This window comes from Saccoglossus kowalevskii, chromosome 22, assembly GCF_978046115.1.
Source record: "Saccoglossus kowalevskii chromosome 22, keSacKowa6.1, whole genome shotgun sequence".
Lineage (NCBI taxonomy): Eukaryota > Metazoa > Hemichordata > Enteropneusta > Harrimaniidae > Saccoglossus > Saccoglossus kowalevskii.
The window spans coordinates 10,694,386-10,714,605 of NC_140662.1; the positions used below are offsets into that span (position 1 = coordinate 10,694,386).

At 33.0% G+C, this 20,220-nt stretch overlaps 2 protein-coding genes across 3 annotated transcripts in view; one reads left to right on the forward strand and one right to left on the reverse strand.

Annotated features, from left to right (window-relative positions):
- The window catches only part of LOC102802206 (N-acetylglutamate synthase, mitochondrial-like), a 62,919-nt gene extending 51,361 nt beyond the window's left edge, over positions 1–11,558 (reverse strand). For both annotated transcript variants that reach the window (XM_085496157.1, XM_085496154.1), the window contains exons 1-2: positions 11,488–11,558; positions 10,728–10,936 (exon numbers count right to left, since the gene is read on the reverse strand). The gene's annotated coding sequence lies outside the window, so the exon portion shown is untranslated. The remainder of the gene's footprint in view (positions 1–10,727; positions 10,937–11,487) is intronic.
- Positions 11,559–11,781: 223 nt separating this feature from the next.
- LOC100373429 (cilia- and flagella-associated protein 65-like) overlaps positions 11,782–20,220 on the forward strand; it is a 28,060-nt gene continuing 19,621 nt past the window's right edge. Inside the window, exons 1-12 of the mRNA XM_006820487.3 lie at positions 11,782–11,866; positions 12,664–12,852; positions 13,946–14,084; positions 14,643–14,773; positions 14,908–15,107; positions 15,568–15,713; positions 16,526–16,639; positions 16,759–16,867; positions 17,602–17,717; positions 18,255–18,404; positions 19,037–19,165; positions 19,684–19,842. Coding sequence (XP_006820550.2) covers positions 12,689–12,852; positions 13,946–14,084; positions 14,643–14,773; positions 14,908–15,107; positions 15,568–15,713; positions 16,526–16,639; positions 16,759–16,867; positions 17,602–17,717; positions 18,255–18,404; positions 19,037–19,165; positions 19,684–19,842 — 1,557 coding nt within the window. The 5' untranslated portion in view covers positions 11,782–11,866; positions 12,664–12,688. The remainder of the gene's footprint in view (positions 11,867–12,663; positions 12,853–13,945; positions 14,085–14,642; positions 14,774–14,907; positions 15,108–15,567; positions 15,714–16,525; positions 16,640–16,758; positions 16,868–17,601; positions 17,718–18,254; positions 18,405–19,036; positions 19,166–19,683; positions 19,843–20,220) is intronic.

The following is a 20,220-nucleotide window of genomic DNA, read 5'->3' on the forward strand; positions in this document are numbered from 1 at the left end:
TGTACATGTATCTATCTTTGTATGGCCAGTTTATTGATCACAGTGCCGGGCTAAAAGATAATCCACATTGACAGTGTTGTACACGTTATGCACTTTAAACAGGAATCAGTTTTAGTTTTCAATGGAAATTGACATCCTAGAAGCCTATTTGATAAATATATAATCTGGGAAATGACATTGGCATTTAACATTAATCAGCTCTTCTGTTAGCTTTCAGTATCTACTTGAAGTTTTTTTAGGGGCAATTTTGGCCAAAATGAGCATAATGTTTTCATTGGCTATAGGTCTTGAACATCATTATGACTCTGTATCTTGAAGGCCCCGTCACTGCAAACAAATTCAGTAAGAGTTCCTTCGCGCCCCCTTACCCATAACTCTAATCCTAACCCCCTGTACCCCTCCTCCATCAAAATAGTACAACTAAAAAGTCTGTACAACATACCTAGAACAGATAAATAAAAACATCGTAGTTTAATGTTGGTCCGGACTTTGAGCCCTTGAAAGTAAGTGATCCAGCCCTTACATACGCCAACGATTGAAATTTGTTTAATTGCTATAAAATTATCGCTCAAAAAAAAAAAAATTTCATTTGTGAGACGTGTTTTTGATACAAACCGAAGATCGCGATTGACCCTACACAAAACTACCGCCATTTTGTCTTCCTTGTCCTCGTTCGACAAAAACAAAAAACTTGCATATTTACTATTTGTTTAATGAGTGCATTTTTGTTTAAAAATATCAAACAAGAATAAACACTAAGTAAAATAAGAATCAACTGCTTCGTTTTATTTGAGTAAGATGGAAACCATGCGAAAACAAATGTAAAACATTACTGTATGCTCGAGAAGAAGACACTGGGAGTCGTGTGCAAAGACATTGTTTACAAATTAGATCACGTTGTGTAGCTCCAATGCGTAAAATAGAAAATTTATATCTTGAGTAAAACTGACAAACTTCCTTGCTGTTGCTGTCGGGTGTCTGCCTTATACATGGACTAAGTGTAGACGTGGGGATTCAGCTTTCCTTTTCTCTGCTTGTGGTGTCGCAATAGCGGTGAAAGTCAGTACTGGGTTGAACCGACAGCCATGGCCACTATATTTTGAATGATCATAAATAATTTTTGAACCCAATAGTAGTGATCACTGTGATTATTATATAAATTTCTTGCAAAATGCCTGGAAACGGCCCAGCTTGAGGGAAACAGTATCGTGGAAAGAAAGAACAGTATCGGACCAGATACCTATAAAAGACTTGATGAGAACACTGCAGAATCGCGGGCGAAACGAAAGTTGCACGGCAGAGGAGAACACTGTACATGTAACCAGCACATTTACGAATCAAGATTGGCAGAAAGTTGTACGGCATCTGTCTTTGATTCTGTACTCCCCATACTCGCATACATTTGATGTTTTTAGTCGCTGTATCTGCTCAAATAACATCCATCATGATATAATAAATCATTATATACTAAAATTTGCAAATTTGCAGACATTCCAATGAAATATTACCAATTTTTTTTTGCGACAGAATATGTTATTGCAATATGCAAATTAGGCTACTCACCCTAGTCAAATATTTGATAAGAAACTTTAAAGACTCTAAGTTATAAATTAAATAAAGCAATAATTGACTAATTAATATGTATGGAATTGCACCAAAATCTAATCAGCACATCTACTCATCATATATTAGCTGTGTGCCAAATTTTATTTGAATTGAAATTGTAGATATTGAGTTATCAGTGCAACAAATTTTAGTCACAGACACCAGAACCACATAAGCTCCGTTTCACGGGAGCTAAAAATTCGAACAGTGTGCAAAAAATACGAGACTTTATGTGTTTTTTTTGAGAAATACTGCAAACGCCTTAAAAACTAAATGTTCACAGTAACACACTAATACCGTTTTTGCACTATTTGAATCAAATTCATTTATGTATAAATGACTTGGTGAGCTGATGTTTAAAAACGTCGTTTTTTTAATGATCCAGTTTACAATTTCTTTGTCAATATGTGCTTTTATTGGAGATGTGCTTCTAACAGAGTAGATACATGTACAGTGTCATGCTATTTGCAAAGGTGGTAGATTTCAATAGCGCCAAGACTATGTTGTCCAGTGGGGATTTATTCAGTGAGCAATCCTTTGAAAAAAAAACACCTTCTGAGTGTCTTTCACTTTTTAATGTTATCTCCCTCAAGACGTTTCTCGGATCACAGAGCAATAATGTCACCACTGATCAGGCCACGGATTTATCAGCGACAATAACAAAACCGAAAATCACACGACCGTGATTATTTTTTTTTTTACACAAAAACTTCAGCAATCATTACAAGTAATAAGCCTGAAGCTTGATGTGATGCGGTTGCTAAGCAACAGCACCAAAGCTCATCTGATCAGACCAGCGGAGATGGATATTACGTTTTTTAAATGTCAGTTTCCGGCTAAGAGTATTAAATACAGGTATGATGTACGTGGGTGGACAACATGGTTGCCACTTTCTCTGTTTAACATTTAAATTGATTGTTATATTATGTTTGTCTTCTCAGGAAATAGACTGTAAATTATTTAATTTTCACTGCTAGAAATTTTCACTATTTCAGGAATATGGAATTCATTTTATTGACACACAAAAATTTGCAAAAATTTGTCTCTGACTAAAAAATAAAGTGATTTTAACAGTGTTCCTTCCAAGAAAATTTATCAGTAAAAATTGCTGTGCTTTCATCACAAAATCCACCTTCAATCAAGTATATTGGAATACATAATGCATAGAATTGTAAAGAATGTGCCACAACGACAAACAATTCTTGAATGAAGGGCCTGGAGATAATATTGAAAACTGCATTTTGAAAAATATATATAACAATGTGCACTGATAAAAATTAGTTATTGGATAAATGGCACCGTAGAATTGAAAGTGAATGTAAACTGTCACAGTAACTTGTTGAGTTACATAAGTACGTGTACTGGTATATCATAAGACACTGTATTTGAAAGAAATTTGCAATTTGTAATTGCAATATAGGGTCATGAATTGATAAATCGATTTTCACTGAAATGCAACAGGTATGGACAATATGGATTTTATACCAAAATGTGTTAGTTCTGACAGTGCTCTTCAAAACTAAGTTTATCGTTGAGCGCAGACTGTTTGATGTGCTGCCTAAAATGGTTTCTGATGACTACATACACATTTATTATCAGAAAACATTTGTATGTGAGGATGGGGATTTCACAAGATTGAAAAAATCATTTTTACAGATTTCAGTTTTTGTATGCTGTTGGATGAGCAAAGTATTTATTGATCTCCTCACACGTCTGCTGTATGTTTTCTCAAAGATGACGAGTGAATCAAACAGTAAATTTTATTTGGATGGCCACCTTTTCTCAACCACTTTTAATCAATATCCTTCCCAGTAGAAGCGTGCGCCGACACAGCAGCATAAGATTAGGTCTGATTCCCGGCTAATACAAGTTGGGATTATTCTCATCAATGGAACATTGGGAAGATTTCTACTTTATGTCAGGAAATGCCGACAAATACCTCCCTGGCATACGTAGGTGGGCAAAAACATGACATTATTGAGCTATACAAAAAATTAGTATAGTATCTCAGTTTTTGTACATCAAAAATGTTCATGTGAAATATCTTTTAATAATAGCTGAGAGTCAAGGGTGGATTAATCTATCACAATGATATCAAGCCTTGTAATATTCTGTCTGCAAATTTGATTGGCTCTTGGATACAATTTGAGACCGTGACATCACTGACTGTTCACATTTTTAAATGTTACAGCAGAGCTGATTCAAAGACTAGACAATTTTTTTTTTTTTGATAATTATTTGAAATATGATGAATCTAAATGTTTTTAATAGATACATATATTTCACCAAAGTGAGTTTGTGTTTTGAATTTGAGGAATTTCCAATTCCCCCCAACCTTTCCTTGGCATGGCATCAAATTCGTTTTTCTACGGAGTCCCACACGACTGCTTGCCGATTTACTGTTGAGAATAGCCAACAAATTAATTAGGGTAGAAGCCTACTCATAAATACCCAGAATTTATTCATTTTGCAATAATTTGCACTCCTATAGGAGAGATATTATCATATATTTAAAATTAAAATTAATTATTGTGAATGACAGAATACTTTTTTGTTGTCCTACATTATTTCAAAAACCTGAGTTTTGGAAAGTGTCAAAAAATGCAATTATAAAAACATTACATTAAATAGTATTTACCGGTAAGAGCATTATGACCATTACACTGATCATTTTCTTTAATCCATTGATACGTGTGAAACATTCATTTTATTTTATTTCTATTTTTTTTTCAATGAATTTTTTTTTAAAAACTACTTGATATCAACTTGTTCTAAATTACTGCGCATGTATATCACTCATACAGATCTGAGATATTTCTCTGCCATAGGCAACAATCGTAAAATGCCATAAAACCGACAAAACATATTTTTTCCATCAATCTACTCCATATTAATCATCTTTGTGTGAAAACAAAAAAATAAAAAAATAAATGAAATGACATCTTTTGAGAATAACCCTTCAATATATAACACTGATTGTTCAGAGACAACAGGCGTTGCAAATTTCACAAAGTGTCACCAAATCTACGCAAGTAAATCATGTACTATGATATGAAATACATAAAGACAGCACCTCTACTGGGAAATAAACGACTGTTGTAGGATACGAATATACTCATTTTGAAAATGTCATCGGTTGAATGTTTTTTTTATTGCCGATTCCCGACAGCAAACGGATATGAAATGTATCATATTTTCACTATAATAGTTTCACAAAGCATAAAATACTGTAAATAGCTTTAATTTTCCTCCATTGAGAACATTTTTCTGACGTTCTTGTGACTTGCATGAAATTTTGAGTTTGCAAGTATTTACTGTAAAATACTTTATTTTAGCTGCATTATGGGTGTTTTGTATGGAACTTATTTTCACTGACTTTTGATGAGTTGAATGTAAAATATAGGAAAAAAGGCTTGTTCGCTGGCTTTTATTTTCACTGAATCATTCTTGCAGCGAACATTAATTCCAAGCGAAAATAAAGTATTTTACAGTATATCGGTTAAAGTTTACATATGTGTAACATGACACAATGGTATAAGTGGCTCTCTTTGCAGACCGTTCACGACCAGCGTGATGACCAGCCAACAATTTTAATTTTTGATGTACATACTGAGTTCTACAATTAAATGACACAAAATCGCAAATTGGAACTTTTTTTAATTTAAATAAAATTACATGTATTTATGCACATTTTTATGCATTTTTCCACAATTTCTTTGTTAATTTTGGACAAAATTGATACAAATTCCCATTAGTTATGTGTCTTGAATAAAAGAGAAAATACGTAAAAATATTAAGTGGGTATATTTTATGATAGGGGATAGAAATTGACCATATGCCAGTCAAAGTTTGAGTATATTTCACAATACAATTTGTGAGTGTGCACAGACAGATTTAGAGGACTGTAAAACACTTTAAAACAGATACTGTAAAATCTGTATTAAAAGCTGCAGCTTCTATTAAAATGGCACAATGCAACACAGGGGATGTGGCTTCTATTAGAGCATCCACACGTATGAGAAATAGTGAATTTTTGGTTCTCAATTATTCAAAAAGAATGCATGCAACTTATATTAGAGATGCGGCTTGTAATACAGATATTACGGTACATGCAATTTTCGTTAAAAAATTCAGAGTTTTGAACAATTTAGTCCAAGTCCAAACAACCTCATTATAACTATAACTATAATTTAACTATATAGGCAAAATTACAGATTAGCTAAATCGCTAAAAGAATATGCTACATAAAAAGAAGAGTTTTACAGTACATTGTTTTGTCATTGAACAGTTTTTCATCTAAGTACACATTAAATATTGCTGCCCCATCAACCACTGCTATAAAAGTTTATGCGCATATGAAACGAGGAAGCCTTGAGCAAATATATTTAATTCATGTGTCTATTAAAACAAAAATATATAAGACAAGTTTAATATTTAACCATGGTGATATTAGAGGAAGATCTTGCCAGAACTCGTGAGATCTCACAAAATTCTATGTATGTGTCAATTGAATGTATTTTCACCAATGGCAGCACAGAATGGAATTGATGTTGGAAATGTTTAAGTGCGTAAACAGATTTGAGAATATGGCTGCAATAAAAAAACGAAAAATGTTGGTAATGCACGCTATGTGAATTGGTAACGAGACTAAAAGAAACAGCATGAGAGGGACACTAACCAGATCTTTTACAGAACCCCTTATTTGTAATTACTAGTAATGTACTGTAATTTTGTCATTATGTTGCAATTCATGCGAGATCTTCAACACATGTCACACCCCGTACAGTATCTTATAAATTGCTGCAGTATATTATTGTTCTCCTTTTAGCATTTTCACTGCCAGTTCCCTCTTTTTATCACAAATTCACAAAATATTCCTGTTTATAGAGCACTTTCCTTCAAAAGCTTGGGACAAAAATAGCTAAATTTGTTGAGTAAAAACTGAAAATTTACTCAAAATTTGGCTGTTAGAGCTTTCCCCATTGGGCAATTATAATGAAAATTGAAAATATGCACCAATCATAACTTCTTTTTCTTTCAAGCAATCCAACATCAGGGTACTAGGTGCAAAATTTTTCAATAATTTATTCCAATTTCTGGACTTTTCTTTGAAACAGGTGATTTTTTTTTTTTCAATCAAACAGGTCTATACAATGTTTTAAACATTTCTATATTTAACCAATTATAATCAACATATTTTAATAATTTGTTGAACACAATGCATAATTTTTCCTGCCAAAATGTTGATGCGACATTTTGCACATATTTATTATTTGTCAATTTCTGGGTTAATTTTAAACCAAGAAAATATAATTTTCCATTGGCAACATCTCTCTGTCAAAATCATTAGAAAAAGAGGTTTAAGTGACAAAAGTCGACTTTAGCGCAAGACCTGCAATCTTCAATAATACATACATATATATATATATATATATATATATATATATATATATATATATATATATATATATATATAGATATATATAATACATATACTAATAAATAATGCAATCATCCCATCATATTGGTAATGGAGGCCAGTTACATCATCCTTTTTAAACTAAATTCAACCTGTATCAATAAATTTGAAGTTTTTACCAAAAACCATTAAAAGTAAGAGTGTGGTTTCCCTAAGGGGAACTTCATTGTTAATCAATTTTATATTAACTTTATATTAAATTCCATTGAAATTAGACTCAAAATGGTTTGTACACACACATTAACAATAATAGGCTGGCTACAGTACATGGCGTAAACAGTCTAAAAATATAGTACCCTGGTACACATGTACCGGTATGTAATATAACTGATATTACAGTCACATGAATCGGTCAACCTAGATATAAAAAAAAGCTTTCTTCGGTTATACTCCATAGATTGTATTGAATTGAAAACAAACATCTTCGAGTACTTTGTCTCATATTTCTAATGATTATCACACTGCATCAATCTTATTGTCACTTCTGTGTTATGCTTTCACAGGAAGCGTAATAATTTGAAATTTCAATAGATGCTGGCAATTTTGAAATGTTAATATAAATAGGGGTTATGCAAGTATATTGGAAATCAATCGCATCAATAGCCGCTTTTCAAAAATGTTTTCTCACTTGGACAAATTAATAGTTGTATCACAATTGACAACACCTGAAGACACATGCAAATTTCGTTACAGCATAAAAATGTTTTATAATGATGTTTTATGTAAGTGCGAAATTGAATGAATTTATCGATTAGGAAATGCTCAGATTCCATTCCACAAATTTTAACACCTGCCGTCGAAGGTCTGTGGTTTCTTCAAATAAAAAACCTTACATCGTAAGACTGCAAAGATGAATTGCTAGAAATCCGATGACAAAAGCGCACTTTGGCTTACAAGCCCGCGGGTGAATTTTTTATACACTGACAAAGCAGTAAACGGATGTAATTGATTGAGATGAAGTTACGTATAAAATTCACTACCTGAGAGGAAGGGACAAAGCCATCGATTGAAATTAAAAATTGAAGTTCCCTACAAATTGAACGAGTGTAATCTAAGAATGAATGTGGCAGTCCCGATCAACTATATGTACCGGTACTATACAGATAGATTTGTTCTCTCAGCATATCTGCAATGGAGATGTACAACTATGTTTGCGTCAGTCAAATTCATCAGTTAAATATAAAAAGACAAATGAGGGCGCAATTGAACAAATATACATGATTTACATATATACATATTGTCAATTAGAATTCAATTCTGACATTAAAAAAATAAGAATTCTTGATTTTAAACAAAGTTCATCATGAAAAAGAAAGACCTGGCAACCATCACGGTGAAAACAAAGGGGGAAAACTCTCAGAAAACTGTACTTTTGGGTGGTTGTTGAGATTCTCCTTAACAGTGATTAACAAGATTGTCCCTACATGTGCAACATGTATACAATTGGTTGTTCAGGATTGTCTTATAGTTGATTTTGTGCTGTTTTCCTTTGAAGTCAATTAAAAATCAATTACCACTTGGCAAACCGGAAAAAAATAATATTATGACAGATCACAATATTTTTCAGTTTCATTATCGAAACTAGATGACCGCAAACTTATCTCACTACCCGAAACCATGTTGCATGAAACATTGAAATTTTTATCTTGGATATCAAGATAATGATATTTGAATAATTTTTTTTTACTTCTTCATTGTAATTCTGCCCAAAAAGAAATATTTGGTTACATTACAGCAAATAAAAATAGTAACAACATATTTTTTAATGTTTAAATTTAATTATTACCTTTCTGTACATGATCACGATGACATATTTTAAAACAATGATCGTTTTATCAGGATAATATTTGGTTTAAAATTTCTCTCGGCAATTGGTGAAAGTTGTTTGTTTCATCATAATCAAAAATTAATTTTCCATCGCTGACTCAGAGCAGTCCCCTGGAATTTGCTTTTTTCTGAATTTCTCGCAATGCATTAGGAAAATCTTTTCAAAAATACAACACAAAGCGTTAAACACTACAGAGTATGGCATAGCTGAATAAAGAGAAGCAAATCCCAACTATAGATGGCTCCCTAACAAAAACATTGTTCATATGACCTAGTAAAATCTGCAATTTGATTCGTGATAGATTATTTCAAAGGCTAGATGACACTTGGAAGTGTGCTGGTATTTATACTTGAAGATTAACAATACTGGTAAATATTACAGCTATTGTTTTCTCATCTCCCAGTTAACTCTAAGCTAGCATCCCAGAAGCAGCCCCTCGAATATCTTACTTTTATAACTTGCACATGCAATATCACTACCATGTGATTACTAGTATAAAACAAAATATGTAAAAGTGATTGTTTCACTACAAAGAAAAAAAACATGGTAAAATGTATAATCTGCAGACTTTACAAGTCTGTGATATGCATCAGTCTCCAGTAATGGTTACTTCCTTCCACTAAGTTTGAAGTAAATTAGCATGCCGAAGGTTAGGTGTGGACATGTCAAAATACCTGATTTTAAGTGTTTTTTTAACAACTTACAGTAATTGTTAGCAGTCGGCCATCTTTGATCGGATGACAAAATTATTGTATGTACATATGTACTTTTTAAGTATGAATTGAATTGCTCAAACATATACGTGTACAAGATACATGTCTAAAACAGAATTTGTCAAAAACAAAATGGTTGCCAGTTGGCCATTTAAAGTCAAATTTACAAATCAAAGTGGCATGCACCAATATGAAAAAAACACCTAATTTGCATAAATTATTATTCATGAGCAATAAAAACATTGTCTTTTCTTTGCCAACAAACTATTTCCCATAGCCAACATGGTACATGTAGTTAGAAAGTGACTGATTCTATCGTTACGAGCTGTAATACATAATCCCAAAACTGATGTAAAAGTGTTTTTTTGTGACACGTGAGGCAAAGCCAGCAAACTGTTGAAAGTAACCACAGTTTTATTTCTTTAAACATGATCATAGCAAGTTTCATAGAGAATGCAGATCACGTTTATATTTCACTCAAGTACTATTGCTCAAAATTGTTCTTCAATACGTGACAAGTTACATAATTGAGTAGTTTTGAATGCATAGAACTTCTGCAAGAAATTAGTGGTGCCAAACTGATTGTCGATTGAATTGTTTTGAAATGGACACAATTTTAGTGCCTATAAAATTCTACTTAATGTTTTTAAATTCGTTGTTGATTATTCTGTAAAGAAATCACTGAAATGATTTCATCTGTTTGTAAAAGGGACGTTGTTGATTTGACGACTGACTTTGAAACAGTTCATCAAGATTGGATGGCGCCCTCTCAGGCCAATCCCCCCTACCCCCATGTGGGTACTTCAAAAGAGGTCAAAGTTCAATGACCATCTCTGTTGAGATTAATTACCTGCTTTGCATAAAAGTGTTATTGATGATGACAATGAGACACACCTGAGTTTAATCCATTGTATGTGGTTGCTGGCACCACCAGTTTTATGATAGGACATAGAAAGCAGGTTTATGGGTTTACTTAATTAATTATTCACTTGACAAGTGAAACATGAATGAAATATTACTTCCAATCTTAATACATCCAAATACTTCTTACAAGCATGTGATCTGTGGGGGCCAAAATAATGCAGAAGTTTCAAAAGCTTACCTCTCAATTGAATGTACTCCTTTAAAGTTGTATCACGTACATGTGGGGCAAGTCATGAACCAGAGTAAAATATTGAAATAATTTGTTAATATCCTTTTTTGGCTTTACTCGTTTGAATGTTTAATGATCTTGATTCTCCAGTCAAGTCACTCCCAGAGATATGCAATGAATGCGGAAGCTTCAAACGCAGCCGAGAGTAATTCCTGGCGCTGTAGATGGGTAAATAAGATTCAGATATAATACACATGTTTTTTTTCTTCTTCGAAGACTAAGGGGAGAGGGAAAGATTAATTGTCTTGGTTTCAAAGACACCTGAATGGATTTTACAGTTACTGTGCACATTCACAACATAGTTCATTCAGCTATATAATCAAAACATGCATACCAACACCAGACCTAAAATAATAATTTTGGATTCGTCGGATGATGATGATCATGTTATTTTATTTAAGTAGCACGAAATTAATCTATATCATTAATATCTGAAGACTTAATTTCTTTTTTTTTTAACGCCGGTAGGTTATTTCGTCTGGCATGAGATGATCGCGTGGGATGATCCCTGGTTTCGCGGACGAATTAATTCTCGGCTTCACCCAAGTGCCAAACTGTCAAATGCAAAACCACGACGCTGACCACCACCTTAAATCTCGCGTGTGCAATAGTTTAAGTACTAACACCCAGATTTGTAGCCCTTTTCTAAGCCTTGAAACCGATATATAGCCAGGAACTGTGCAATCATGAAACATAGTGAACATCTTACCAGTTAAATTTACGGCATGGGAGCTGTCGATGTCAAACATGCAAATGTTGTTTTTCCTTCGAAGCCTCAAAGGTCATCAACAGGTCAACTAACTCGCGGGGAAATTCGAGATTTCATAAAAAATCGCAAATACTTTGGTATCTATTAAATTTTAAATGAAGATTTACTATTTCATGTATATATATCGTATTAGATACGATATTTGTTTTCGTTCTGCTATTCTCTTCCTAATTAAACTGAAGGAAATTATTCCCATCGTGCCTCTCTCCAAAACATAGCAACAGCGCCATTTTGTTGGTCCAATATGGCGGATGTTGTGACCGATTGCGATGAAATTTAAGAGAAAAGCAGGAGAAAAGCCTGAAAATTAATATCTAAGGTATTGTAGTACTTGGGAAGTATCTTCAGTATGTATACATGATGTACTGAAATTGAATAGTGACATATAGTTGTGCGATTTCGGACTGACAGCTACGTTTAAGATCGGTTGCCGAGCTCGCGGGTCAACCCAGCTCCACAAAATAACAAGTAAACAAGCATAATATTGATAACTATAGTTTAATAGTTGGAAATAACATACTTTTGCTCAACAATCTCGGTGCATATGCCTCGAGAACTATCCAATACTTTTGATGGAACTAAAAAAAACAGATTCCTTTTAGCTCCATGCTTTAATAATCTGTGTCAACCATCAGAGCCCATTCAGTCAGTGTGAATATTTTTTTTTACACATGATATGTGCATGACTAATGATAAGAAAAATGGCTCTGTAATTTAATTCGACAACTAGGAATTGCAAAATACGATGTACGGTTATTAGTATTAGGTTTCTTATTTTCCAAAAAATAAACATTATGATAACTACGGTACATGTATTTTTATTTTCCATCATAAACGCTGGAACGCTCCATTTATGCAAAATCGATTTTACCGTGGTCCTATGGATTTGTAGGTCCATGGTCTTACCAAACTTGGCACTTTCAAATTGATTGTGTTAGCTATATCCATCAAAATCTAGTGGGTTAAGTCTTTGCATCACTAAAGTGATTAGCATACATTTGTATAGTATACACGTAACATAATGAACACCTAATGAAAAATTTAAATGTGCATATTGTAATATTGCTACAAATTAAATTGCTTTTATATCATGATTAATTTTTCATTTTCTTTCAGCTTTCCAATTAAGATTTTCAAAAAAATGCCGTCTGCTGTGGCAAACCGCCCTCAGATTCAGCGAGTGAAACGCTGTGGAATTGAGGTTGTTGAAGGAGTTACCTGGAAAGGATGGGAGCCTGGTGCAGAATATACTAAAAATATTATTTTGAAAAACGTCAATGTTAAAACACAGAAAATAAAATATAGGTACGTTTCAATGATATTTGTATTTGAAACAGTACACTTATATTATTACCATCATAGGTGAATAGGTTCATCGTTTTGTTAGAATACAATTTTAAAATAAATGTGCTGGAATTTTTTTGGCTATTTTTCCAAAGGTCTCGCCACTCCTTTTTCTCAGTATGGGTTCTAGAATGATAGGTGTGACCGTCTCCCATGCAGAGTTTTGAGGTAGCAAGGCACTAAGGTCACTTGTCATTCTATAATCAGCTTCCAACATGACTACAGTTGCAGTCATGTTTATTCTTGGCTGCTCTTGGTGAGCATATGTTAATTTGGTCTCCCCACTGATAAGAGTTAGTATAGAATCCAATAATGAAATTGACACATAATCAATGTCACTTTTGCTTCAAATTGAGCAATAGAGTAAGTTTAGTTTTAGGCAGTTTCATGTGTTCTAACTTTCATTCGGAATTATAACGTTCACATCCCAATCTACATGCTTGATTATAATAATAATTTATTGACACAACACTATATATGGTTCATACAGCAGTATGGTCACTAAACAGAACTATAACTACGATACTTTCAATATAGAATATACATATTTGGCAAAAGGTATACTAAAATAAGTGTCTAAAGCACTTAATAAATATATGAACTAACATTCTTCATTAAGTTTTTCAAATTCTGGAAAGGTAATTTTGTCAAATAAGTGTACTCTGTACAAAACAATTTAGCATTAGTGCATTGCATTATGTAATGCTTTTCGTCACCAATTTCTGATGCATCACACAATTTGTATATTTGCTCTGTTTGTGTTTCTTATATTTATAACATTGGTATCCTTTGATCTGATTGGTGGAAATATCCATCCACGTTAAATTGCTTGAATCAATACAATGAATGAATAATGTATTTTTTTTATCAGGGTTCTCAACAAACCGTTTTCATCAGGGTTTTCATTGGGGATAAGCACCCTGTTTTATTCAATTAAATGATTAGATATTTCAGATTTTGTTTATAGTTATTTTTCAAAAAACTTAACAATTGTACATTGCATAGTTGAAAAGCAAAATTATCAACATACCTTTTTTCATTTTTATATTGTCAGCTCTCCAACATCACGTTTTTTCACCACGTTGTATCCACAACCGATAGTTTTGAGTGCAGGAACCAGTTACACGTTGCCAGTTACATTTCGACCTCTTGAAAAAGATGTCTATGAGGACAGTATTGAATTCCAAACTTTAGTAAGTGATTTTTATTGATTTTATAACTATCACTGTTTTGTCACCTTGATTGTCACATTTTGTAAACTTACAGTAAATCTGACATCATCATCTGACATTAAAAGTTAAAACAATTTATTGTCCTCGCTCCCTATATGCAATCTGTTGCGATGACTACAGCCTTTTATGGAGGGGAGGTTGTTAAAATCAAAGTTGAACTAATGTTCCTGAAATCAATCACTTCTGACAATTATGGTATCTTTCAAAAAAAATTGGGAATCACCTACTATTATTTCAGACCAGAGCTTCACTTTTCACAAATTTCTCAGTTCTGTACTAAATGACTGCCATTGAGTTGATTAACACAACGAATTTGAAAACTGTAATTTTTTTTGTGTGTGGAAATAAGTTTATATACACCTTATTTTGAAGATTTGGTTTAGTAATCAAATTAGTTGCTCAGGAAACTATTTTAAAATCTGTCGATATGTGAAAAAAAAAAAGAATTTAACCATGTAGGTTACATCTAAACTTTGTTCTGTTGATTTTATTACAACCACATTATCTCTTTGTGTTTAGGATGGTGCATTCAAAGTGCCGATCTGTGCAGTGCTGCCAAAGCATGAACTTGCTGTTCCAGAACATCTCCAGTTTGGTATGTGTGCTGCACAAGATAACATTGAGATGACGTTTGATATTAACAACATCAGGTAAGAGGATTACATAGTTCTACTGCTATTTCTAGTTGATCTTTGTGGTTGCACTTGAATTACCTAATAAATAAGCGAGAAATAAAACATATTAACTGAATTCGTGCAACTTATTTAATTTTTTTTTTCAATAGTGAGCTGACCACACCCTTTGAATGGAGTATAAAAGAGCCATTCACAGTGGTTCCCCCAGAAGGAACTCTGGATCCCAAATCATCATGTAAAATTAGAGCCACTTTCAAACCGAAATCTTCCTTGGTGTACGAAACAACTGCCGTGATTAAATATGGAAATGATCTCAGCTGTTATAAGACTGTCAAGCTAGAAGGCATCGGTAAGTGAAGTATTTGCCAATTAGCCAAATTTTAGGTTTGTGATTAATTTCTCACTTTATCTGTAGAGCTGATGCTATGTAAACAAACTTGCAACTTTTACTTAAATGACCATCAACTCTTCTAAAGAAGAAAAACATATTGAAAAAAAAAATATAGTACTGAATGGTACTTTTAATATATTAAGTACTTGACATACTGTATTATGCATTAATTATCACTGGGTTTTAATTTCGATATTTGCAGTGATAAAATAAAATCTGCTAAATTAAATCTATGTGAACATGTGAAATAACAATAAAACTCATTGTTTCCTTGATAAATTCATGAAATTAAAACACATTGAATATGCCCAAAACATTTAGTGAAATTAAATGTCGGTAAAAATTAATGGTTTTATAATACTTTCAGAAATTGTGCTAGACATGGTATGTGTATTTTTATCCTTATTGCTTTTTGCAGGAAAATATCCACATTTACTGGTATCTAGTCTTGGGAAAAGCCCTAGGACCCTTGAGAACTTGAATGCTGAAGCTGTGATAGAGTTTGGACAAGTTGCTATTGGTCGACAGACAGAAAAATACATTGAACTTCATAATCTGTCACCTGTAAGTACATCCTTGGATTCTCAATAAATTATTTGCTGTCTCAATGTTAGGTATTGGTTACATCCTTTAATCAAAGGATGTCTGACACTGACACGATTTATTCATTTCTCTTCATAATGCTTAACCACTATCCATCAATATTGATTTCTGACCATCACTGGAAAACTTTCATAGGTTTGTATTTCCCGAACTAAGTTAGCAGCAACTTAAAATCATGATGTAACAACTACTAGTTATTTGAAAAATGTTTAGGCAATGTTAGCTCAAATCAAAGATGGTGGCTAATGTCCCAGTTTTACTGACAATACTGTTTTAAACAACACATGGTCTTACAACTTGTTAATTATTTAATCCTGGTCTATTCTCATACCCAGATGTATTTGTTATTATGAAAGTATTACCAGTGAAAAAGAGAATAGGGAAACTGATCTCCTTCTTACTGCCTTCTCTCTCTCAAAAAAACATCTAAAATTGGAAACTTTTTCAAGGCTCAACAATTTCTATACTCTCATGTCAAGTTGATTATATACCAGTGCGATTAAAATTTACAAAAAAAAAAGTAATTTTTCAACACAGACAATTTTTTCACCAAGTGAGTAAGCAAAATGAGATTAGATTCACTAGAGCATGTGACTGGTACAACTAAAAAGTTATTTGCTGATCTTTCAATAAAACTTTCTAGATTTCAAATTTTCTTGAGAAAAATTTGTTTGAAAAGACAATTGATGCCTAACCAAGTTCTTGCTTATGTTAGGAATATAAATTTAATACAGATGAAAATATTCTTAATGTTTCCTATCTGTTTACTGCAGGTCAATGCCCCTTATACAATAGAACATCCAACTTCATCCACTCGTATTGATACAGTGTTTACTTGTAAACAGAGAAATGGAGTAGTGCCAGCTGAAACACTTGTTAGAATACCGGTAAGTTAAGTTTACCAATTCAAATTAAATACCATGTCTCACAAAGAATGATTTTAAAATTAAAACTTTCAATAAATTGTGGGCTAAATTGTGTGTGTTTTTTTTCTTGGCTTATTCAGGTTAGTTTTACCCCAAAAATTGTTGGTGAAAAATCTGTTGATTATGTACAAGTACAAGCTATTGGTAACATCAGTAAAACAGTTGTCAAGCTGGTAGGCAGATGTAAAGGTAACTAAATAAATGTTTTAGAATAGTTAGAGTAAATTTTGGCAGCTTTTGTCATTTGAATACATAGGTTTTTCTGTCAAAAGTTGACTTTGGTACTCAAAGGGTTAACGATATGCAAATTACCTAATTAATATGCACATAATGTATATAGAACTATTTTGTGAATGGTGACAAAAGTTGACTTTGGTACTCAAAGGGTTAATAATATGCAAATTACCTAATTAATATGCACAGATGGTATATTTAACTATTTTGTGAATGGTTACAAGAGTTGACTTTGGTGCTCAAAGGGTTAATGATATGCAAATTACCTAATTAATATGCACATAATGTATATAGAACTATTTTGTGAATGGTGACAAAAGTTGACTTTGGTACTCAAAGGGTTAATAATATGCAAATTACCTAATTAATATGCACATATGGTATATTTAACTATTTTGTGAATGGTGACAAAAGTTGACTTTGGTACTCAAAGGGTTAACGATATGCAAATTACCTAATTAATATGCACAGATGGTATATTTAACTATTTTGTGAATGATTACATAAGTTGACTTTGGTGCTCAAAGGTTAAACGATATGTAAATTACCTAATTAATATGCACATACAGTATATAGAACTGTTTTGTGAATGGTGACAAAAGTTGACTTTGGTACTCAAATAATTAATGTTCCTGTAGTGACTTCCAAACTCATTTACCACTATTCGCTTTTCTCTCTTTTTATTGCAGGGCCCACTGTTTCACTTAGCAATAAAGTTGTGAATTTCAGTCGTATTGATTCCGGTGAACAGCAGACAAGAACACTAACCATTACAAATAAATCTGACGTGGATGCCACCTATGAGGTGAGTTGCATAAATACTTTACAAGTCTAGCGCCCTCACAGTTAAAAGTGAATCTGTAACTTAGAATGAGGCTACTGGGCACTGGTTTTTCATGATGAGCTATTTGATGCGGTATCTGTAACTTTGTACAAGTCGTTTCCTGCATTGAATTTTTAGTGAATAATGAAGGTTTGAAATCCAACTTATAACAGTAAATTGAAATGCGATCTATGGAAATGTTGGCAAAATAAATAGATAATAAATATGACTCAATATAACCTTATGATATTTAGTATTTCAATATAATAATTTTTTCCAACAATGTCGTACAAATATTTTATTTTATTCCTGTAATTTAATTATTAATTGTGTACCAAATGAACACAAATTTTTTATTGGGTACAGGGGTTGTTTAAAAAACTTAATACAGGTTTATTTTGTGAAAAGTTGAAGTTCAATGGGTTTTATTTATACAAAAACATTTTTTGCGTTGTCTCTTGAAAATAGTGCATAAACTAGTCAGTTAATTAATTAATCCACACTCTGCTCATTTCACAGTTCTTGATTGATTGCTATGAGAGTGTATTCAAGTTTGAGAAACAATCCGGATTACTGCAATCTGGTGCCTCTGATACCATCATCATGCATTTTGTACCCAGAGAAGCAATCAACTACTACAGGAGAATAACATGCCTTGTACAAAACCAGGTAAGATTATTTAAACAGGTCATCGAATTAACAAACATAGTGCATTAATAAAATTGTGAACTGCTTCTGGGAGAGATGAATTTATGTGAATTACCCGAGTCAGTTAAAATCCGAAATTTTGTAGCTGTGAAAATCTCTCTGGGATCCTAAGTGTCAGTGACTTTCGCAAAACTTTGTCTGCACAATATGCCTTAAAATTCTCAAATCAGACAACTTCAAGCAGCAAAAATGGTTTGCAGTATAACTTTAAGATAACCATCAGAATGTTCATGAGATATTTTATAATTTGATGGCATGAAGTAAGTATCTTTGCCAGCCAAGGTCAGTTTATTTGGCCGTTGCCTCACCTTTATTACTTTGGCATACCTGGCAACTGCGTATTAAAATTCAACATCCTGCCATTTTGTTTTATATTCGTTGCCACATCAACTCTGATTTTCCTGAGGTCAAAAATACCGTCTGTATAAAATCATGCACAGCTCCATAGGGGAGTAAATGTATGTATACATCAAGTTCTTGAAACTGCAATTTGGATAATGCTCAGTATAAATTTACACCAGCCTAATAATAAAAAGGTACAAATCACCATAAGTGACCAATGTGTAATAATGTTTTGTTATTTTTCAATACAGGATCCACTGTTTGTAGATCTAATTGGCACTTGTCATGCAGAACAAATCAAGCCAGCGGTGTTACAGCCAAAACATCTCAGCAGATACAGAGTGCACATGGCTAGAGGACTGTCTCTTTTCCCACCAGATGTAAGATTCCATTATTTGTGCCACCCACTGTCATCAGCACAAAAATAGCCATTTATATGACAACAACAGTGCATGAAAATTCAGACCTCAGATTGCCTGTCATTGCACTGACAAGTATTTAATTTTGGTTGGTTGAGTGTGTATTGTTTCATATACTAGTACTCCATTGTTTCTATGTTCACACACAACCCATCGCATGATGGCATTCATTTTTACAGCAATCAGCATTTAATTTTGTGTGTGGTACAAGGTCACATGCAAGTCTCCCAACATTTGGCATCAAAGTGGCTGATTAGTTTGACCTCCCAGTCATCTATTATAAGAACTCCTCACGCTTGATAATAGTTACAGTTTTGATTAAAAACTGATGCAAAAGTTGTCACGCTGAAAACCAAAATAAATAACTTTCATTTATAGTTATTTATATAATTATAGTTAGCCTACATGCAATCACATGTACAAAAACAGTTTTAGGAATACTTAGATTACACTAGATTCGTCTTGATTTGTTTTTACAGCAACTGAATGAGCTTCTCAGTGAAGGTAAACTTGCAGTGGATCCTGAAGGCTGTCTGATGAGTCAGCAAGCTGAAGCCATGGAGATGTACCTTCAGGAACCCAAACCAGTGCCACCCATGCATGAATATTTTGATGACGGGCATTATTCAGACAAACCAGTAAGTTCTCTTTGATAGGTTATTGTACACCCATATGTTGATGATTAGGTTTGCTATATAATCAGGAATAAATGGAAAAAAATTTTTGAGCTTGCGATCTCATGAGCATCTGTACCTTGTTTTTATTTTGTAATCTTGTATTAATATATTATTGTGAATTTATTGGGACCATCTGCTATGTTGATTTATAATGACATCAACTCTTGTGTAGTCAAGTCAATGTAGAAGTACATGGTGATGACATGATCAAAGTCATTGAAAATGATTCCTACAACTGTAATAGTGAAATAATGTAACCAATTGTACCAGGGTTGTAGAATTTGCCAATGTTCATTCAAGAATGTACTGTGGTTTTATGCTGTATCCTGGTTGCATGCA